The sequence below is a fragment of the Beta vulgaris genome, chromosome 2, assembly GCF_026745355.1.
Source record: "Beta vulgaris subsp. vulgaris cultivar EL10 chromosome 2, EL10.2, whole genome shotgun sequence".
In the NCBI taxonomy this organism is placed as follows: domain Eukaryota; kingdom Viridiplantae; phylum Streptophyta; class Magnoliopsida; order Caryophyllales; family Amaranthaceae; genus Beta; species Beta vulgaris.
In genome coordinates, this window is record NC_079203.1 from 44,654,502 (window position 1) to 44,678,235 (window position 23,734).

At 37.9% G+C, this 23,734-nt stretch overlaps 1 protein-coding gene across 2 annotated transcripts; it reads left to right on the forward strand.

The window, feature by feature from the left end:
• Nucleotides 1-4,931: 4,931 nt before the first annotated feature.
• Nucleotides 4,932-21,994, forward strand: LOC104885715 (hypothetical protein). 2 transcript variants are annotated; one of them, XM_048639738.2, is made up of 5 exons: nucleotides 4,932-5,506; nucleotides 14,500-14,871; nucleotides 14,996-19,328; nucleotides 20,804-20,873; nucleotides 21,525-21,994. In XM_048639738.2, exon 3 carries the CDS (start codon nucleotides 15,044-15,046, stop codon nucleotides 19,271-19,273), a length of 4,230 nt encoding a protein of 1,409 aa, XP_048495695.1. In that variant the 5' UTR covers nucleotides 4,932-5,506; nucleotides 14,500-14,871; nucleotides 14,996-15,043; the 3' UTR covers nucleotides 19,274-19,328; nucleotides 20,804-20,873; nucleotides 21,525-21,994. The 2 variants fall into 2 exon arrangements, with proteins under 2 accessions (XP_048495695.1, XP_019102858.2); XM_019247313.3 differs by having other exon boundaries at nucleotides 4,932-5,471.
• The last annotated feature ends 1,740 nt before the right edge of the window (nucleotides 21,995-23,734 follow it).

Consider the following 23,734-nt stretch of genomic DNA (forward strand, 5'->3'; position numbering starts at 1 on the left):
GGGGGGCTGGTGGTAGGTGTTGATGGTGGTGGCTAGATGGTAATTAGGGAGGAAGAAGGGAAATAAAAGGGGTTAACGCCGGAAAATCTTTTGTCAACACTGGAAAATGAGTTTATGTTTCATCTTGCAAAAATAATTTACTTTCTGGTTTTTTCTCGCAAAGAATGCTTTATAAGGTTTTTTTTCGCAAAACTGAACATTTTAAAGGTTTTTTTTGACAAATTTTCCTATTTTTTAATTTGTTCTATAGTCACTATTTACATTTTTTCTTTATCCTCTCAAACACAGATTACATTTTTTTATTAGATACTCTCGATAAAATAAAAATTACACCATATATCCTTACAAGTTTCATAATTCAACATATACACCTCCACTTTTTAAAAAAAATCACAGAACGCCCTTAATGACTGACGGACCTCATCATTAACCCCTAAGTTTGTTATTGATTTTTTCTAAAAACAATTCTATCTCTTCGTCCATAACAGTTTACATTTCCCTCTTCTTTGTCTCTCCTCCAACCCATCTACTCCTTCACCTCCGGGACCCCTGCCACCCCTTCAGCCGCCAACCAAATTAAGAAAGTTAAGGATTACAAAAATCAATCAGCGGCAGCAGAAAAGTCTTTTGCATTCTCTCCAATGAATTGGGTGCGATGGTAGGACTCACGGTCACGAAGCTGGACTTCAGCGAAGGTGCAGGGGAAGTGCACCCCAAAAGAGCAGTTTAAGACATTGCATTTTCCGACGGAGGATTTTTTGCTAGATGACTTTCATGCCGAGTTTTGAGAGGGTGAAGTTTGTTTGGGAGGGCTAGAAGTTTTTCAGGTGCTGGGGATTTTGAAAGCCTGATATGTCTGATTTTATTTTTCTTGCTACTGTTAATTAGTTTTTTAAGGTGGATTTTTGTTTCAATTTGAAGTTTTGGGAAGTGTCGAGAGTAGGAGTGAGGAGAGACTATAAGAGGAGTACTTGTGAAGGGTCCAAGGAAGAGAAAGAAAGAAGTGGATGAGAGAGATGGAAAGGAGAGTAAAGGAAAGGAGTAGTGGTGGAGGGAATGGAAGAGGCTGGCGCGATGTGACACAGTTGATGCAGCGATGAGTTTAAAAGAGAAAGAAAATGAGTTAGTTGTGTGGTTTGAGAAATGTAATAGTGGCGAGGGGAGTGGGAGTGTGAGTTGATATGGTCGTGGTGGTGTGAATGGGAGAGGATGAGAGAATGGTGAAGAGAGTGGAGGCAGAGGAAGAGGCAATGTTAGGAATCGTTTTCCGTTTGAACGACTCTTGTTGACGATTTAATTTTTTTTTGCTTTACTTTGTGTTTCTTGTTTTCTCTTTGTTTTTCAATGATTTTTTTTTTTGTAAACATCGAAGTTGAAGAATCAAGGAATTTGTCTTACAGATTCTGATAACTCGAGAAGTTTTTCTTTTATTATGATCCAAAACCCTGTTTTTAAAAGTGTTTAATTAAATGTAATTATATTTATTAAGTTAATTTTGTTTCGAATTTTATAATTTTATTTGAGTTGTGGAGTATGATTTTAATTTCTCGTGTTTTAAATATACTTATTTATTTATCTCTATAGAGTTATTATTATTATATATTGTGGGGTTTAATTTATTTTTTTTGAATTTGGTGAGTGGTATTTGCCCAAAAGAGAAAAACCAAAACCAAAATTATTTTGTCGATTATGTTTAGAAAATGATTGATAAGTATGAAAGTAAAAGTTTGGATTTCCGCTAAGAAATCGATTAAAGGGAATAATGTATATTATTTATATTAAAGATGGTAAACTCAGATTCCTTATAAGGAATTGTTACACGTTTGAAAGGCTAATTAAATAAATATATATGAAATATGTTTTTGCTGTGATTGCTCATTGTTGTGTTTGCTATTATGTGACCGACTATGTATTATGAAAGAAGGAACTGAATAATGGTATTTCATGTGTGTCCAAAAGGACTAATGCTATGCATTGTCATAACATATTTGATTATTCTTATTATGTTGATTGTTGAGTCGTTTTCAAGTAAAAGTCACCAAAGCATGTGTTAATCTTATTTACAGGTTTAGTACTCATCTTTTATGATGTGTCTACATGTTATTTTACCGTTTTTGTTGCTTGTCACTTGGGTGGCGGCAGTTTCCCTAATTGTTTCAGGTTAAAGTAGTGATTTAATCTTTCAAAAGTTGGAGTTGATATGTGATGGGGGACTACCTATAATTAATATTGTATTTACTTTCGAGGCGAGGTCGCTCGATTTTGTAATAGTTAATCAATAACTATTTGTTATTCGTTTCTATATTTAAGAGTTGTTAATACCCCTGATTTTCTCTTGGATTACTCGATTTGTTGAGTTTTAAAAGTTGTAAATATTTCATTCATTGAAATTGTAAACATGTTTAAACTATTTTTCTGTTTCAGGGTTGGTCTATTTTCAAAGGAAAATTTGGCGGATTTTGCAGAGAAATTTATTAGGATAAAGTATGAGAAGCAGGGCGTGCTGTAATAGTTAATTGTAATGAATATAGGTGAGATTTGAGTTCTACACTATCCGATGTAGCTCGATGAGTGTGATGATCGATAATAGTTCAAATTAGTTCGACCAGAGTCCATTCCGCCATGCTTAATCCTCTGTAAGCTGGTCGGGAAAAATCCGACTGTTACACTTTCCATCGGTTGTGATGCCTTTCTTTGCCGTCTTTATGTGCTTTTGTCTCACATCCTTTGTTTGTGGGTTGTAATCTATCATCCCCGTTTGAGAGTCGAAATAGCTAGTAGGATTGAATATTTTAGGATTCAAAAGTATAGTTTCATCTTTGTTGTTGTATTAGGGGTGGCTATAGGGGGAAAGGTGCACTAACTATTTGACATTGATGCATGTTCAACTCTAGTTGTGGATATATACTCGACACGACAATTGTTTATGTTTGGTTTTCTTCGTCATTTACGCGTCTTGTGACTTGGTGGGGGTGATGCACTATTTATATTAGGTTGAAGTCATGAAGTCCAACAACTCAAGTTGGATGCTTGATGTGCTATAAGTCCAACAAGATTTTGTCATTTCTATATATTATAAGGCGATGACACTCATGTTGTAACATTTTCTTAGCTATTAATGAAATCGTATCACGATTCAAGGAGTATATGATGTAAATGTATTACAATGAGTACTAGTAATTTATTTTTTGGAACTAGTAATAATAAGTTAAGTGGAACTAGATTTGCTTTTCGAGTTTGGTTATCTTCGATTCTATTTCTTTAAGTGTCATGGTAAAGGCTAATATTAGTCGATCAAAAGTATTATCCATCATTGCTTATCTTTTTGTGTAAAAATGGTTGGAAAATTTCAGTTGATAATTTGAAATTGATGCCAACGTCTCCGTTGTCGTTAGACACTGCATGATTTATAAGCATGATGTAATTCTATGTTAGTAAAAGACACAAAATTATATTTCATATAAATGTTACTATTGACTATTGAGTCATTAGACATGAATAACAACTGAATATATAGTAATGTTGGTGTTTCTGATGTGAAAAAAGAATTAATATGCGCAAACTTATTTCCATTAACGTTCAATATAATATTCGTTTTGGGTAATTTATACATGTTATAAGGTTTATTAGTATATATGATTTTATTGGATAATAAAGTCACACAAATTAAGATTATACACTAATAGATATTGTTTATCTTGAAAAAATGATGGTTTTGGTGTATAAAAAACTGACAACCAATAATTAAGTTTTATCATTCATATGTTTAGTGTAATTAGTATCGGTTTGTTAACTAATGAAGGCGTCGTAAACACCATTTTAATGTCATGTTAAGGTGGCATTACGTTGTAAGTTCAAACAACTTGTGTCCACCGAAGCAACATATTGTGTTTCTGCATCGTCATGTATTGTCTTAATTGATAAAAATGGTGTTCATGTGAACATTTCCCACGCATGCCTTTTTTCTTAGTAAACCACATCGTAAATTACTTATTAATGTGACATTAAAATAGTGTTATTAGTAGTCAATCACTCAGATGGAAAAAGGAAATGCGTAAACTTTTTTTCCATTAACGTTAATATAATATTTTGGGTAATTTATATACTTGTTATAAGGTTTATTATTATATATATGACTTTATTGGATGATAAGTCACACAAATTAAGATTATACACTAATAGATAGAAATGGTGTTCATAATTGCAACATATTGTGTTTTTGCATTGTCATGTATTGTCATAATTGATAGAAATAGTGTTCATGTGAACAATTTCCACGCATGCTTTGTTCATCTTTGAATTATCTGATTTTTGTATTGCATTGTTCATCTCTGAATTATTTGATTTTTGATTCTTCTCCCAGCTCTCGACCTCCATGAAAGCCCAATTTTCTTCTCTAAATTTCCACAATATCTTCAAAAACAACTAAAATGGCGAGGCCTTTTTCCACAATTCAACAACACTTAATTTCCTACTTAATTTAATTTTTATTTCTCTCCATAATAAAAATAAAGTTAACTGTAAGAAGTTTTGAGAATGGCTTCTGTTTGTTGTCAGGTAAATTGTAGGAGAGGAGAGAGAGAGGGGATGTCATTTTTTCCCATTCCCTTCCATTCCCCTTCTATTCCCTTTCTCACATTCAAAAAGTTGAATAAAATATGTTTTCTGAATTTAATACATTGTTTTTGTACTTCTACCTTTTCACGACATTACTTTTTCAATTTTATATTGGTGATATAGGCAAAGTTGCCTATATCTGATATAGTTTTATCAGGACTCATAATTCATAGGAAGGGTGGAAATACTGGAAAAATTCACAGCTTGGTGAGATTTGATTTTAGCCTCTCGCTTAAAAGTCGGAGAATTAACCAACTACTCTAGTCGGCTAGCCTAGTTGGCTCGTGTACCTAACCAATTACTGTACTTAGCATCAACAGGCCACGGATTGGCGTTTTCGTTTTGCCTTGTATCGTAGTCTCACTCGTCACTGCTAGTCTGCTACCCCTCTCTGTCTCTCTCTCATTCTCTCACAATTTTCTCTCTCTTCGCTCAACTCAAAATCTCTGGCAAATCAAATCGTCGATTTTCGAATTCATCCTTAAAGGCGGCTAATATTTTCTTATTCATTCGCTGGATCTGAGCTGTCTACTTTTTCATCCCTAATTTAATCCCTAAATTATTGCAAAACGTTAACCCTAGTTTATCCACGACAAAAAGGTTAGGGTTTTTGGTACCGAATATTGAATTAGGGATTGTTGATGCGCCGAATCGCGGAATTGTATATAATTTCGACCTTTCTATTAGTCGAATTTCTGTTAATTAGGGTTTAATTGGAGAAATTTGGATTGAAATTGATGGTGAAAGCTGAAAAAGGAGAAAATGCAAGGTTACTATGTGTGTGCGGGAAGGCGGCGAGAATAGGATTTTGAAGAGGCACATGTGTTCCGTGCCCTCGACGTCGATTATAGCAGGTGTTAGTGTTTCTCCAATTTCTTCTTTCTTTAAGGTATTTTTGTTGCTTCAATTTTCGATTGGCTTGTTCAATTACAGGAGATTCAAGACTTACATATATATTGTGATTAGGAATTTTAAGATTAGTATGTGTTATTTCAAATACAGGATGGATTACTGAAAGCATTTTATATTCCTCTCGATTTTTGTTTGAAGATCAATTGATATTCTGAAAATATGCATGGAGATAAATTCTGACATCTTAAAATTACTGATATTTGTCTCTTTTATATTTTTAAAATAGCAATTTTTCAAATTTTTACTAATAGATAATTAGAGATATTAACTGTAAAAGTTTCATTGACAAGCGTGAAATCTCATATGATGCATTTGGAAAAAACAACAGAGGAAGTATAATATAAGATAAGATTACAATATTAATTGTATTTTTGTTAGTGAACTATAAAATGTTTGTTTTATATGATCTTCAAAGTCCCAACTTATTGTTATTGCGAGTCTTTAAATTATTATGGTAGTAATTCGGCAAAATATGATTATTGAAAGTCCGTAGATTAATATTATTTTACCTTCTTAAATGGTGTTTGAAGTTTGTGATGTTGAGGTAAATACACCTCCTTGCGGAATTACTCAAGTGACAAGAACAAATACAACTAGCAAGTTCCTACTTCTAGTATGTTCAAGATCACACCAAAATCACCATAATCATGATCTATCTCCCAAAATCAGAATTCTCCAATAATATCAACCAACAACCACAACAAGATAAGCAATTCAACAATATTAACAATGAAACAAAGACACACAAATTTTTACGTGGAAAACCCCTTCAATGAGAAGAGTAAAAACCACGGGACGATTAGGAGTCCACCCAATTGCTCTTATTATGATAAAAGGAAGGTTACACAAACCCAATTCCAAGTCCTCAAATGGGTACACAAATTACCCAACAATAGACATCATAATTAGCAACTTACAAAAGAGGAAGATTGAGAAATATCACCAGAAAAACAGAGCTTATTACAGCAGTGATATCTCACGAACTAGAGCACCAAAAGACAATCACACCGTCCAGAATGTAGCCCAAGATGTCCCGGATATGGTGTCAAAATTTCAGCCAAATCGGACCACGAACGACCTTCGATCGGAGGTGTTTTGTAAAGCTGTGCCCAGAAAACCGAGAAGGGGCTGCTCTCCTTTTCTTCTATTTTCTCACTTTTCTTATCTCTGTGTTTTTCTCTTCTGCCAGTCCAAGTTGAATACTACCCCATATTTATGAAGCAAGCCAAAGTCCATTTTGGCTCCCTCACATCCACGTGAGTTTTGCCCCAAAAGTCAAACTTCTAAAAGTTTGATAACTTTGGCTAAATAACCCACAAATGAGTTTTTCCACATAGGAAGGGACTCATGGCCCAACAAATCTCCCCCTCCCGACTATGTGGAGGTGGTTGCCATTCCGGCAATCAAACGACAAGTCTCAAACTTGCCTCTTGGCAATGCTTTAGTCATCATGTCAGAACCACGAAATTAAAACTCTCCCGTTCCGTTACAGAACGGCCGTTCTGTAACGGATTTTGGATTTGCCGTTCCGCGAAATCCCGTTACGGAACGCCATAATAAAATTCACATACTTCTCGCCGCGTTGTCCGTTCCGTAACGCGAACTGAATCGCGTTAGAACGCTTTTATCCCCGTTACATCCGTTTTTTTCAAACATTAGCGAAATTCTTTCTATGATTTAATTATATAGTTGATGAAACATGATATTCTATTAGATTTGATTATATTATGTTGTAATAATGCTTCATAAACTAAAAAATGCAAATAAAGTTGAAACATATTTATGTGAATTTTTTTAAAAAATTCACGCCGCGTCAGTCGCGAAACGTTCTATTTGCCCGTTACAAGCCGTTCCCGCGAAAACGTGACCGTTCCCGCGAACGCGACCGCGACCGCTTTTTTTTTCCCTGGTCAGAACCATTGTCATCGGTATGGATCTTCTCAAGCTCAAGGAACTTAGCATCAAGAACATCACGTATCCAATGATACCTCACATCAATATGTTTCGACTTAGCATGAAAAGTGGAATTCTTAGCAAGATGAATTGCACTTTGACTGTCACAATACAACACATACCTCTTTTGTGTAAATCCAAGTTGACAGAGAAATCTCTTCATCCAAAGCAATTCCTTACATGCCTCTGTCGCTGCAATAAACTCCGACTCCGTAGTGGACAACGCCACACATTTCTGCAACCTAGATTGCCAAGATACTGCTCCCCCTGCAAAAGTGATCATATAACCCGAGGTAGACTTCCTCGAGTCAATATCACCCGCCATGTCAGAATCTGAATAGCCGACAAGAATAGCCTTGTCACTTCCAAAACAAAGCTTCATATCTGCAGTGCCTCGTAGGTATCTCATAATCCATTTAACTGCATTCCAGTGCTCTTTTCCCGGACTAGAGAGAAATCTACTTACCAAACCAACTGCATGTGCTATATCAGGCCTCGTACAAACCATTGCATACATCAAACTGCCCACTGCTGAAGCATAAGGTATATGCTGCATACTTTCCTTCTCTTGAGTAGTAGAAGGACTTTGTTGGGCACTCAATTTAAAATGCAAAGCAAGAGGAGTACTCACTGGTTTTGCTTTATCCATATTGAACCGTTGAAGCACCTTTCCAATATAGGCTTCTTGAGACAACCATAGCCTTCGAGCCTTTCGATCACGGATGATCCGCATGCCTAAAATGTGTTTTGCAGGCCCGAGTTCTTTCATAGAGAAAGTCTTACTCAACTGTTGCTTCAAGCTTACAATTCTAGCCACATTTTGCCCTACAATCAGCATGTCATCGACATAAAGAAGCAAAATGATAAAGTCATTGTCAGAAAACCTTTTCAAGAAAACACAATGATCGCAAGAAGTCTTCTTGTAGCCTTGCTCCCCCATAAAGGAGTCAAACTTGCGATACCATTGTCTCGGAGCTTGTTTTAGGCCATACAAGCTCTTCTTCAATTTGCACACATAATCTTCTTTTCCCTTGACTTTGAAGCCCTCTGGTTGTTCCATGTAGATGTCTTCTTCAAGGTCACCGTGAAGGAAGGCAGTCTTCACATCTAGCTGCTCAATCTCCAAATCAAGGCTAGCAGCAAGACCCAAAACAATCTAATAGATGACATCTTGACAACCGATGCAAAAATTTCTTCAAAGTCTACTCCTTTCCTCTGATTGCAACCCTTAACAACAAGTCTAGCTTTGTATCGTGGTTTCTTCACATTCTCATCTTGTTTTTGCTTGTATACCCACCGATTCCTCAAAGCTTTCTTTCCCTTTGGTAGCTTCACAAGATCAAAAGTGTGATTATCATGCAATGATTTCATTTCATCTTCCATTGCATCAATCCAACACTGCTTGTCATCACTATCCATAGCTTCCTCAAAAACTCAGGTTCTCCCCGTCAGTTAGGAGAACATAATCAGAAGAAGGGTACCTCATAGAAGGATTCCGGTCTCTGATAGACCGTCTTACAGGAACTGGTTGAACTTCAGGAGAGCCATGATGATCTATCTCAATAGCATCATCATCAACATCATCATCAACAGGATCATCAACCTCAGGAATATTTCCATCATTGCCATTACCTTGCACTTCTTCAGCCGGTGCAGGTGCAAAAGTCAAAGGAGGTAGATCCAAATCAACCAGATCATAACCATTATAAGATGTAGTCTCTTGTGCCTTCTGAAAGATCTTCAACAAACACTACATCCCTACTACGAATTAATTTCTTCTCTACAGGATCATAAAACCTGTAGCCAAACTGGTCTTGACCATAACCCACAAAAATGCATTGGCGAGTCTTAGAATCCAACTTTGATCTTTCATCATTCGGAACATGCACATATGCCTTACACCCAAAGACACGTAAGTGATTGTAAGAAACCTCCTTGCCGAACCAGACCTTATCTGGAACATCACCATTCAAAGAAACACAAGGAGACATATTAATCACATGAACAGCAGTGAATAAAGCTTCACCCCAAAAGTGTCTTGGTAACTTTGCCTCGGAAAGCATGCACCTCATTCTCTCTAACAAAGTTCTGTTCATTCTCTCGGCCACGCCATTCAACTGTGGAGTTTTCTTCGGAGTTCTCTGATGTCTAATACCCAATGACTTGCAGTAGTCATCCAAAGGTCCAATGTACTCACCACCATTATCAGAACGGAGACACTTTAGCTTCTTACCGGTTTGCCTTTCAACCAAAGCTTGAAATTGCTTGAACACATCAAGTACTTGATCTTTTGTTTTCAAAGCATACACCCACAGCTTTCTTGAACAATCATCAATGAAGGTTACAAAGTAAAGTGCACCACTAAAAGTTTTAACTTTCAAAGGACCACAAACATCAGAATGAACAAGGTCAAGCAAACCTGATTTCCTCGATGGAGGATGTCTCTTAAATGAGAATCTGTTTTGTTTTCCAGCGAAACAATGTGAACACTTGTCAAGTTTTGCACTCTTCAAATCAGGTAGTGCATTCTTCTTGATCAGACAACTTAGCCCTTTTTCACTCATATGTCCAAGTCTTCTATGCCATAGCCTTGCTGGATCATCATTTGCTACATTTACACGATCTGTGGAAATTGTGGCATGCAACAAATATAGGCTTGTGTGCTTCTTCCCGCGAGCTAGCACTAAACTACCTTTAGTGAGTTTCCACTGACCACTATAAAAGGTACTACAAAAGCCTTCATCATCGAGCTTGCCAGTGGAGATCAAGTTCAATCGAATGTCTGGGACATGTCGAACATTCTTGAGCACTAACTTTGCTCCAATGTCAGTCACCAAGCAAACATCTCCAACACCTACAACTTGAGCCAAACCATCATTACCCATCTTCAATACCCCATAGTCACCTGGTGTATAAGATGTAAAGAATTCCTTCCTTGATGTCACATGAAGTGAGGCTCTACTATCAATCACCCAACTTGTCTCATAGTTAGCTAGGTTCACCAAACTCTCATCATGCACAATGATAAGATCTTCAACAGTTGCAGCTGCAGCTCGATCATCATTATCTTGGTCTTTCTGATCTTGCTTCTTATCTTGTTTGCCATTGCCACCCTTGTTATCTCTTTTCATCTTGTAGCAGTACTTCTGTATATGACCCGTTTTATCACAATAATGGCACTTCAAATTCTTATATCTCCCACGAGACTTGCTTCTACTTTTATCTCTGCCACTAGGAGCCCTGCTCTTACCTCTACCTCTGTTCTCAGCAACATATGCTTCTTCGGGCGAAGATGACACACCATGAGATTTCTTTCGCATCTCCTCATTCAAGATACCAACCTTAGCAAAATCCAAGGTGACTTCGCCATTTGGTGCCGAGTTACAAAGTGTCATTCTAAAAGTATCCCATGAATCAGGAAGAGTACCAAGCAATAAAAGACCATGAATCTCATCATCAAACTTTATATCCATGGCAGACAATTGCTGGATAATGCCATGAAAATCATTCAAATGATCCGACAAAGCCTTACTTTCTTTATACTTCAATCCCATTAATTGCTTAATCAAGTACAATTTATTATTGCCTGACTTGCTAGCATAAAGGGAATCAAGTTTTTGCCAAAGAGACCTTGCATGAACTTCATCATTAATGTGGTTAAGAACATTATCATCAACCCATTGACGAATAAACCCACAAACTTGTTCATGCTCAAATTGCCATTGCTCATCAGTTTTACCTTCAGGTTTCTCGACACCGATACTAAACACAGGTAAATGCCAACTTTTGACATACAACAAATCTTTCATCTTTCGTTTCCAAAGGTGATAGTTAGTACCATTCAAACTGACCATTCTACTACTGTTGATATTACTAGAATCCATGGAGAAATCAACAAACAGTATACCGTGGCTCTTATACCAGAATGTTGAGGTAAATACACCTCCTTGCGGAATTACTCAAGTGACAAGAACAAATATAACTAGCAAGTTCCTACTTCTAGTATGTTCAAGGTCACACCAAAATCACCATAATCATGATCTATCTCCCAAAATCAGAATTCTCCAATAATATCAACCAACAACCACAACAAGATAAGCAATTCAACAATATTAACAATGAAACAAAGACACACAAATTTTTACGTGGAAAACCCCTTCAATGAGAAGAGTAAAAACCACGGGACGATTAGGAGTCCACCCAATTGCTCTTATTATGATAAAAGGAAGGTTACACAAACCCAATTCCAAGTCCTCAAATGGGTACACAAATTACCCAACAATAGACATCATAATTAGCAACTTACAAAAGAGGAAGATTGAGAAATATCACCAGAAAAACAGAGCTTATTACAGCAGTGATATCTCACGAACTAGAGCACCAAAAGACAATCACACCGTCCAGAATGTAGCCCAAGATGTCCCGGATATGCTGTCAAAATTTCAGCCAAATCGGACCACGAACGACCTTCGATCGGAGGTGTTTTGTAAAGCTGTGCCCAGAAAACCGAGAAGGGGCTGCTCTCCTTTTCTTCTATTTTCTCACTTTTCTTCTCTCTGTGTTTTTCTCTTGCGTATTCAACACACTCTTCTGCCAGTCCAAGTTGAATACTACCCCATATTTATGAAGCAAGCCAAAGTCCATTTTGGCTCCCTCACATCCACGTGAGTTTTGCCCCAAAAGTCAAACTTCTAAAAGTTTGATAACTTTGGCTAAATAACCCAAACACAATGAGTTTTTCCACATAGGAAGGGACTCATGGCCCAACATGTGAAACTGATCTTTTTCAAGTTTCTTTAGCAATGGGCCACGACGATACCAATGGGCTGACCTGAACTAGCTGGTTAGGCATGCCGTGCTTTGCTTGGCTAAGCTTAGTCCTTAAGTTGTGCATTCTATAAGATGAAGCTGAACTATGTCTGTTGATTATAATGTGCGAAGAAACCGACTTGATATTACTAGCTTCCATTAACAATGTAATGGTGAAGTTTCAGAGGTCAATTTTGCAGTTGGTGACTAGTAGCCAGTAATAGTTCACCTTCATCTCCATTGGGGGAGAGAGGGTGTGTGGAGGGGTCTGAGTGCGGGAAGTAGAGAGGAAAGTGGTGTTGAAAGTAGTACTATACTTTCCCTTTTATTCTCTATATATCTCATTGTCTAAGAGGACCACCTCGAAGTAGACGCTTTATACAATGTCCCCAAGTTATTTGGCTCATCTATCGTGATTAACACGTAACATGCCTGGAATACAAGTCGCCTGCATCATTTCTCTTGGCTTGCCCATTAGCTGTCCTTGTTAAGAAGGCATGGCTGTGAAATTTTTTAAAAGAAGAATCTAGTCATGACTATGGATCCTAGTATCTCACTTCGGAAAGTTCTAACTTGAGGCTATGAGGACAAAATAACAAGTGTTAAGAGCTCCAATATGATTACTGGCATAGGGAAAAGGATACTCCCGATGTTCTTTTATAATGTTCAGCATATTGTACAAGCCAATGTAAGCTTACTGTAGCTGTGATGATTTCTTTGTCATGTTTTTGGAATTTCAATCATTTCATGTGCTTCTGGCTCTTATAATGGGTAGGTAGCAAAAGTGTCTCATGCTTTATGCAATGCTAAGTTTTTAGAATAAGAATCAATGTTTTCCGGAGCTCTCAATTATCTTACTAGATAGGGTGATAGTTCAAATTCTATAGGCCCCCTTAACAGTGATAAATATTTTTAAATTCTTTTTCTTATTCCAAAATCAGGATGTTGCCAACCAAAAACCCCCATTCTCTGGTTCTTACTTTGATTCCAATAAACAAAAAAACAATTTTTTTTTGACGCAAATAAAAAAATGGACCTTAATCCTCGACTTTATTTTGATTCAAAGGAAGAAAAAAAGCATGCAGCTGAAATAACTCACTTAGAGCGCCTTTTAAAAGATTACGTAATCCCCAAAGTTCTTGGCGAGATCTGCGATCTGAAGGCATTATTTGTTATAGAGTAGTTTTGTCTTAGCTGTCACCTTTTTTACGGCAATTGTTGTATCCATTCTCGGATGAGGATTGCATTATTCACTTGTCATGCTTTTATGTTTTCAACTACTCATTACTTCTGTGTTAGAATTCACTTTAAACACTCGGACCGTGACACTCTGGATAGTGTTTAATTTTATATGTGTCTGTTTCCGCCGTCCAGTGGTGCTTCCAGAATGAGAGATCGGAATATGAAGTTAGACTCTGGTTAGAAGATGTATAGTTATTTCTTCATTTTGTTCAATTTTTGATTCACATATGTTACTATTACAATTTATTACTGAAATGCTTAGAGATATACTTACTGGCGAAACGACAAAACCTTAATTTTATGTAGTTGATTTATATTGCTCTGAGTTGCTGGGTCTTACCTTCTGAAAGCCACTTTGTAATTTTTTTTTACTTCTGCTTACATTTCACAGTCTGCATCTACCTTGTAGTTGTTAATGGTATTTAGTTGCCGTAGATCATGAAGATGACTTAGGTAGGAGGTACGGTTGAGGCATCACACTTTCAAATTTGCATCCATGTGACAGGGGTTTGATTCGTACCAGGTCTCGGGGGTTTTATATGTGTGCTTGCATCGCGCTGGGTTGTAACCTCAAAAAGCGGTCCAGTGCAGGACTTATTTTTACCGATCTAAAAGGAATATATTTCATGAAGATTCAGTCCTGTAATTTTCAGTTCATGTGGAGGTTGCAGTGTTTTGCAGGTTTTGACTTGATACAAAAATGTCTTTTATGAGATGTATGTCATCTTTTATTTTCCCACAAAGCCCAGGGTTTCGATTTCTCATAGTGATCATATATGATCTACCATGGTGAAGTTACACATACTACATACATATGTTTTTTGTTTTCTGCATATTTTGGTAGCCAAGCTTCTTTCATTTGCTGCTGATTTACTCGTTTGATTTTTTATGATTTGGCATTTGACAACAGTTCGCTGCATGGAACTTCTGACTGGCAATAATCTTGACAAGATCTTGTTTTTGTAGGATGGTCGCAAGATCACTGCTGGTGACTCTGCTCTTTTCAATCCCGTCCAAGACTCTCCACCTTTTGCAGGTTTAATTCGTTGTTGGACGTCTGGAAAAGAAAGTAACCTAAAGTTCTTTGTAACTTGGCTTTATTGACCTGCTGAAGTAGAAGGTCTGAAAGGCGCTGCACTTGAAGCTGCGCCAAACGAAGTTTTCTGCTCATTCCAAAGTGATGAGATTTCTGCTGCATCATTACTTCACCCGTGTAAAGTTGCATTTTTGCCTAAAGGTGTTGAACTTCCCTGTGGGGTTTCTTCATTTGTGTGTCGGTGAGTTTATGACATTACAAGCAAGTGTTTGTGGTGGCTGACCGATCAGGACTTTATTGATGTAAGTTCCTGAAGTTGTCAATGTGGTTGAGTTGCTCTCTCTTATTTATTTATTTTCTTTTCCAGATCCTGCGTTTGCTTTTTCTTGATTTTGGCATTGAATGTGTCTTGGTTCATATTTACAGGAGCGGCAGGAAGAAGTAGATAGACTCTTGCATAAAACACACATAGAAATGCACGCATCAGCAGAACAGCAGCAAGGTCCCCGTTCTCCAAAACCAGTGAATGGTTCAACAGCGACATCACCTTTGAAACATAGTCCGGACAGTGTGCAGACTAGCAGCTCTAACCTCTCTTCTCACAGAAAGGGGAAAAAGAGAGAACGAGGTGATCAGTCTTTTCATGCCATCAAACGAGAGCGGTCCACAAGACCTGATGATGGGGACCCTGGTCAGCTGAGATCTCAAAGCACGTTTAACATGGAAATTTCTAAAATTACTGCGAAAGGAGGCCTTGTGGATTCTGAAGCTGTAGGGAGGCTGGTTCGACTCATGCAGCCTGAGAATTCTGAGATTAAGATAAACTTGACAGCGCGATCCATGCTCGCTGGTATTATAGCTGTTACAGAGAAGCTTGATTGCCTTAATCAGTTTGTTCAGCTTAAAGGTCTACATGTATTAAATGAATGGCTCCAGGAAGTTCACAATGATAAATTTGGTGATTCAGGAAATATTAAAAACAGTGATATATCTGTGGATGATTTCCTCCTGGTATTACTTCGTGCACTGGATAAGCTCCCTGTGAACCTTAATGCATTACAGGTGTGTAACATCGGCAAATCTGTCAACCATTTACGTTATTACAAAAACTCCGAAATCCAGAAGAAAGCAAGGAGTTTGGTTGACACATGGAAGAAATGTGTCGAGGCTGAAATGAGTATCCATGTCGCAAAATCTGGCTCAAGTCAAGCTGTTCCATGGCCAGGCAGATCTCAGCATGACAGTTCTCATGGTGCGAGTAGGCACCCTAGTGGATCAGATGCAGCCATTAGGAGTTCTGTGACGCATCACACTTCCTTAAAATCTGCTTCAATAAAACCCGTATCAGGGGATTCCATTTCCAAATCTTCTTCGCCACATCCTGGTGCAAGATCAACATTGTCACCTAGTTCAATAACTGATAACTATAAGGATGGACGGTCTAGGATAGATGCTAATGGTGGAAGCTCTGAGCATCAGGGAGTGGCAAGGGAGGATAAAAGCAGCAGTTCTAGCCAATCCCACACCAACAGTCAATGCTCTGGTGACCAGGCTAAAAATTTGGCTCCATCTGGAAGGGAAGACACTAGGAGCTCTACTGCTGCATCTACGAGTTTGAATAAAACTGTAGGCAGTAGCTCCAAGCACTGTGTATCAGCTAACGGTCCATCTTCTGCTGTTCAGATAGAAACTGCATCAAATAGAAGCTCATCCGTAGCCAGAAAGTCAGCTGTAGATAAGCTATCCCATAATGCAGTGGAAGCTTCTGTTCAAGAAAGCAACAATCATAAGCTTATTGTCAAGATTTCTAACCGAGCTCGGGGTCCTGCACAAAGCATTAGTGGAGGCTGTATAGAGGATATTTCCTGCAGAAATAGCAGAGCATCGTCTCCTGCTCTTTCAGAGAAGCACGACGTTACTGATGTTTCTATGAGGCGTAATAAACATGACTCTCACCAATCTCCTGAGGTTGATGGATCTTCAGCTTCTGCACACCAAAGAACGATTGAAACTAGGAGATTACCTAATGTTACAAAAATTGCTTGTTCACCCTCAAGAACTGAGATCAAGTCTAGTAAAGTCTATGACTCTTCTTTCAGCTCCATGAATGCTTTAATTGAAAGCTGTGCTAAGTTCTCAGAAGCTACTGGGTCTGCGTTATCTGGAGATGATGTTGGGATGAATCTGCTTGCTAGTGTAGCTGCTGGAGAAATCTCAAAGTCTGGTATTATTTCACCTCTCTCTCCTCACAGAAATCTTAACTTGGCTGAAAACTCCAGTAGCAACCATGTTGACAGTCAAAAGCAGCTGCGTCATGAAGATGTCATTCAGCAAGGTCATCCAACTAATTTTGCTTTCGCTGACAATCATATCAATGTTGCATCTGCTGCAAAAGTTAATGAGGAAAGTAGTGAAGTGTGTGGTGTGGGTGGGAATCTACATCAAAGTGTTGAAGGGTGCTTGAAGAACAATGGGACATTGGACGAAAAAATAGGCACTGCATCTCCAACTGTGTCTGTAGCAAGCACAACGGGGAGGAGCGTAGGTGATCTTGATGCTGAAACTACCAACGGAAAGGTTATAGTTGCCAAGAAAGAGAGTCAAAATGATCTTTCAGTTGCAAGTCAGGGGCTTGTTGTTTCTTCGGACGCTGAATATAAGGTTAAGGTCACCTCTCTTGATGATGAAATTGAGAAAAAAGCTGACAAAGATACTGCTTCATGCTATGCTTCGGATGGTGAGGATGAAAGTATTAATGTTAGTCGTGGGCTTCAACACAAAATCACATTGGAGCATAGTTCACTTGATGTATCATTGCAATCTGATCCCACAGCTACAACTGAGATGGCAGTGGTGGTTTGCTCTGGTAAAAATGATCATTTGGCTGTTCTAAATTCAACTGAAATTAAATCTGAAAAAACTGAGGATGTTGTGGACCTTGCCAGTCAGGCAGGCAATATGATATCAAAGAAAGAGTATGATACTTCTTCCGTACCTGAGAAACAAGGTGAACATGTAGTAATTTGTGCTGATGTAGATCCTGACAGAAGCTGCAAGGATCAGAACCCAGAAAACACAAAAGCTCCTGCACAGCGATTTGGCAGTTCAGCCTCACAAGTAAGCTCCTCTGCAGTTGCTTTGCTGGAAGCAGAATTACATTCAACTGCAGAAGTAACAAAGTCAACTACTGCATTGGAAGATAATAGTAAAGAGAATAGTGGATCTGTTGCAGAAAATGTTCTGTCATCTGCTTCCGGGTGTCCAAAAGTGGATAAAAAGCTCGGGTTTGACCTGAATGAAGGCTTTAATGTTGATGAGGGGAAGAATGTCGAGCATATCAACTCTGCTGCTGGTCCATGCCCAGATATGGTTTGTTCAGTCAGCCCCTTGCAAATCGCTATTTCCTCTGCATCACGTGGTCTTCCAGCATCCGTTACTGTGGCTGCTGCAGCTAAGGGGCCATTTGTTCCAGCCGAGGACTTGCTGCGGAATAAGCAAGAATTCGGATGGAAAGGATCAGCTGCTACAAGTGCATTTCGTCCAGCTGAGCCCAGAAAAGTCATGGAGGTGCCTCTGGGTCCCATCAAAGCTCCTCTTCCTGATTCCCCTGCTTGCAAACCAGCTCGGTTTCCTTTGGATATTGACCTTAATGTGGCCGATGAAGGTTCTGGTCAGGAGTTTGATGTTAGAAATAATCCTGTATGTGTGATGATGAATACAACATCTTCACGTAGCTCTGGAGGACTTGACCTTGATTTGAATAAAGTCGATGAAGCTCTCGATCTGTCCCACATGGGACGACACATGGCTAGCAATATTCAGAGAGCTGAAATTCCGACTCAGTATGGCAACCCATCAACATCAGATGTTTTTTCTAATGGTGCAACAAGTAGTAAGAGGGATTTTGATTTGAACAACGGGCCTGCAACTGAAGAAATACCTGTTGAGCAACTATTATCTAGTCAACATAACCGTGGCAACTTTCCGTTCCAACCACTGTTGGGGCCTAAAATTAATAGCTCTGATATAGGGAATTGCTTTTCTTGGTATCCTCCAGGAACCAGCTACTCAGTAAGTATGACACCATCAGCTTTACCCAATAGAGAAGGTTTTTCTATTGTAGGGGTAGGTGGTGGTCCCCAGCGTGTTGTGGGTGATCCAACCTCAGCCTTATCGTTTAATTCTGACGCATACAGGGGATCAGTGTTATCATCTTCTCCTGCTTTGCCTTTCCATCCAGCCTCTTTTCAATATCCACTCTTGCAATATGGGACAGGTTTTCCTCTCCCGACATCAGCCCTGGCTGGTGGGTCATCTGGGTTCATGGACCCAACTGCTGGTGGGCGGATTTCTGCTATCCCTTCCCAGTTGGTTGGAAATGCAGCAGCAGTTCCATTCCAGTATCCTCAAGCATATGTTTTTTCTCGCTCTATTCCAGACGTTAGCAATAATAGTGTAATTGAAAGCAATCATAGGTGGGGAAAGCAAGGTCTAGATCTCAATTCCGGCCCAGGCGTTTCGGATGTGGAGGGTAGAGATGAGTCACTGCCAATTGTATCCAGACAGGTCTCCACCATCAATTCACAGTCCCTTGCAGAGGAGCAGGCGAGGATGTATAGCATGGGAGGCCCAGTGAAAAGGAAGGAGCCTGAGGCAGGTTGGAATTTGGATAACCTTAACTTTAAGCAATCGTCTTGGCGATAGATTCACATGGTGCTACCATATAGTGACCCTTGAAAATGGAAGTTGTTTTCGCTATGTAAGTCTCCTTTCTGATATCTGTACAACATTGTGTGTGCTTGATTAGTGTGAAGTATGTTCTGGCAAACTATCTTTCACCCTTTTTAGTTTCTACTTTGTTTTCTTCAAATCTTTGCCTATTGCATTTTGTATCGTGTCCATGTTATAATTGATTTGTGAAATCATCATTCCTCAGTAAACAGACTGGCATATGTGTGGATACTTGAAGGATACTTGATCCTCTGATATTTATGATTTGAGACATACATTATATGGAAGGTAATGTGAGGCTGATTGTGTGATCTTAGTACATTACACTTGAGTTTGTAGTGAGCATTTGGTACTTTTATGAAAGATACATTGCCTTGCTTAAAGGGTGCTTTTGCCGTGTGGGAATTGCATTAAGTTCTTGGTGCCTTGCCATAAAAAGGTATCCCATGTAGTTCCCCATCCTTAAAACTTTACGTCTCTGGAAGGTTGAAACTCCCAACAAGATTTTAACACCCTTCATGACCTGCACCAAAAATTAGAGTGAACAAGTCACTCACACGTGGATATATTATAAGTTATAACCAAAGGCTTTGTGTATTTGCAAATGAGGTTTTTAAGTTTATGATGGTCAGCAATAGAGACTGTGGACGGATGTCGGATTTTGAGGTTAGAAACTCTGCAGTGATTTACCTTGCAAAGTTACAAACCAATTGTGAAAGTTACCCCAGCCTGCCAAATTTTATCCCTTTTTTCCCTAAACAAATAACATAAATTTTATCCTTCCTTTTCTATCTAATCTACACGCTTTCTTTGTCCGTTTCTTATAACCTACACATTATTTTCTATTTTTTGGATGTCCTGTTTACTTTCTCCTCCTTTTCCACTCATGTGGTCTAGTTTTTAATTTAAAAATCTACCTTAAAATTCCTCTTGACCTTTTTAGTTTCTCTCTCTCACTTTTCCCATTTCTCTCTCCACCTTTCTAGTTTCTCTCAGTTTTGGACTTCCTCCTCGGTTCTCCCCCAAAGTAAATTAAAAGCAAAATGGAGGGAGTACTGTAGTAAGCTTTAGTTGGCTATTTGTTTTAGCAACTTAATTTTACGAATTTTAGGCGTTGGCTTGAAATTCGCTAGTTCTGTCAGTGTCGTGAACAGATTTGGTGTTGGCCAAGTGGTCAATTAGTGCAGGAGTTTGCTTGTCTTGCTCTGTATTGCCTTTTTTTGTTGTTGTTGTTGTTGTTGTATGAGTTATCGTTCCTCTTGTTCTAGTAATGGCTGTCAATCTATGATTTGAAATATACTTATGTGTTATGTCATTAAAAGCACTCAAAAGTTATGGTTCCGGAGTACTGACAACTGAGTCCATTTTTTGATTTTCAAAATAAAACTTGTTTTACCTGATTTCTTAAGTAACTCTTTTGTTTCTTGTACAAGTCTTTTGTTTGTTTTGTGAAACCTGCATCACCTAATTTTAGTCTTTCATGTTTTTTATTTTGTGTTCCAGTTTGTAGAAGATGGATGAAGGCCAACTACCAAGAAGTGATCATCTAACTCTCTTCACAAAAGGATGGGCGGTAAGTGAGTATACTGATGTGTTCATAAGTCTCCGATCCCCATCTCCTTTTGTAATAAATAAGCTTAATTAAAATAGAAAAATAAATAAATCATGTTGGGGGCTTTGCTATTTATGCTGTGAATCTATTCTTGGGTCCGCTTTTGGTTAGTTGTCCTGTCTGTAGATAGCTGACACTGTTGAGTCTAATACCTGTTATCCAAAGCCTCAATAGCTTCGATACCATCCGTTTCTTTTCAACCTCCCAGCAATGGATGTTGATGGTCTTTATCGATATAAACAGAAGTATTTGTATGCGCTTTTTTTTATAATTTATCCATTCTTTCCAGTATTGTTCATTCTTACTACATAGGATTTGTCTTTGTGCCTATAAAAATATTCTCTTACCTTACTAATGATAGTCACAGGTTAGGAGTTTTGTTGCTGATCCCCCTTCCATAAACATGTAAAAATATGGCATCTAAAGCGAAAATTTTGATCGTATATCACTGTGGTGGGTTTTTCTGGTTGATTCATTCCTGCATTTCCTCCCTCTCACTAATTGTTAAAATGTGCTCTCCCATGCCTGAAGTTTTGGTTTTGTTTTACTCATCGTATTTTTTCCGAGTAAAATGCACTTTATTTATTAGATCTGCTACCTTCTGTTGAGCAGCCATGCTGAGTTGCAGAAGCTGACTCCAGTAACCATACCAAATGAGAGTGAGGGATTTATAACATCTCTCCTAGTTCCAAGAGGTCTTGGGATCGATTCTCATTCTTGGCAACGGGATCCCCTTTACTCCCCCTAATTTGTCAAGGTTTCTCCTTACCCAAAAAGAAAGTAACCATACCAAATGCGTTTTTGTAAAATGCTGCTTTTTATGTGAATACTTCCTTTCCTGCTCTTTGGAAGGAGGTGCGGATTAAATTTCTGTATTTTAACGGCAATTACCTTGTGGGTTACGGCTTCATTGCGTTTAGTTTGGTTTTTGCTGTTCAAATTACTGTACTCTCCTTCCCCTTTGGCCCCTGTATAGCAACTGTATCATACTGTCGACATAATGGCCCGGTTTCTTGTATATTTTGCTGCTGCCATGGCTTTGGCCTTCCGATATTAGTGGTGCCACTTGCATCTTGCTTTCATGTTCTCTTGTTGCCCTCTACGGTTGGGCAGCAGAAATGGTGCATACATAGAGTTGAGAGCATCTGTATCGTATTGGTTGCTTGAATTGCTTTGATTTCACTTTTCCTTACTGGTGTTTAAGCTTTAAGGTAAATGGACAGGTTAGTCTAAATAGATTAAATCTAATAAGCCGAGCTTTTTCGCTTACTGGTGCTCTAGTTTATTACATAATTTGTCTGTTTACATTTCGTATCTCTTTTTTTTAGTCTCTGTATTTAACTCACATGCTGTAAGTAAAAAAGAACGAAGGAAGTACATTTAACTCTTATTTGCATTAGTTTCAATGCTTCGAGTTTCATGCTTATGAAAGCATAACTTTGAGTTTAATATCTTAATCATCTATTAGTGAAAATTTTGGATAGTTGACACGAGATGGTATGATACAAATATACAATTACAAAGACAAACCACTGTTATATGGGTGGACTTTAATTTTCTTTGAACAAGTCTGTAAGTCATACATCTATTATTAAGAGTATCATACCAAATGCTACTACTGCAGATAACTTGGCGCAACACTATAGTACCCTCTTAACTTCAACATTTTAATCAACCGCAATTTGTGATACATATAACTTCCATGTTTCAATAACCCCATTCCGTAATGATAATTCAAAGAGATAAAAGGAATGAGAAGGAAGCAAAGAAATTTGTTTAGATCAGAAAAAAGGAGAGTTATTTTTTTATGGAGATGGTGCAATTTTTTTTTGAAAAAAGAGAGTAACCCTAGATCTAATGTATAAACTAAGAGAAGGAGATTAAAGGTAGATCGAATGTACTGTATGAGGGGAAGTTTTCTAAAGCATGCAATTCAATATTATAAATAGTAGGGAAATGTCACTTGGTACCATTTATTTTGGGCTTTTTCATTTGGTATCCAATTTTGTTTTGTATTTTATATGGTACCACTATAATTCGGATTTATTCTATATTATAATATTATGTTAAACAAAACATGAATTTGGGAGTTAAATAGGGTTATGGGTTTGTTTAATTTTGTGTAATAAGGTTTTGAGAGTCATTTTTGTCCTTAACGACCAAATTCAAAATTCAATTGCGTAAAAGAAACAAGTAGGCATTTCCTGACACATAAAATGAGGTTCTCGCCGTTTTTCTCCGATTTCGACTTAATAATTTTGACCTATAAGAGCCAAAATGGCTCCCGCTTTTCTCAACGCACAACGCACGTAAATGAAACAAACTACTAACTCCATTTAACCTAAAACTAATGTTTTATCTAACGAAATGTTACGATATTGAATAAATTCAAACTACAGTGGTATCATATGCAATAAAAAAGAAATTGGGTATCAAATGGAAAAGCTCAAAGTATAGTGGTACCAAGTGAAATTTATCTAAATAGTAATTATTACTGGGCATTTCGTTATTTCTAATGATAATATATAAGTTTGGGCTTATTATTTAGAGCATCTTTAATGACAAGCTGATTGCCAATGTAGCTTGTTATGTCACATAAGATTTCCACCCTATTTTTATTTCTAGCTAACCATTATCAATGGTTAACTACAACTTTTCTTTTAAAGAGGTCCCACTTGTCATTATTGAGCACTTTTTCAGTAATATTAGGTTTGCTTTTGGCAGATTTTCCCCGAGTTAGAATTATTTGAGTAAATTTGTATCCAATGGTAAAGCTAGTAGCTAGAGACTTCTAACAATTGTAAAAGTCCCTAGCTACAATG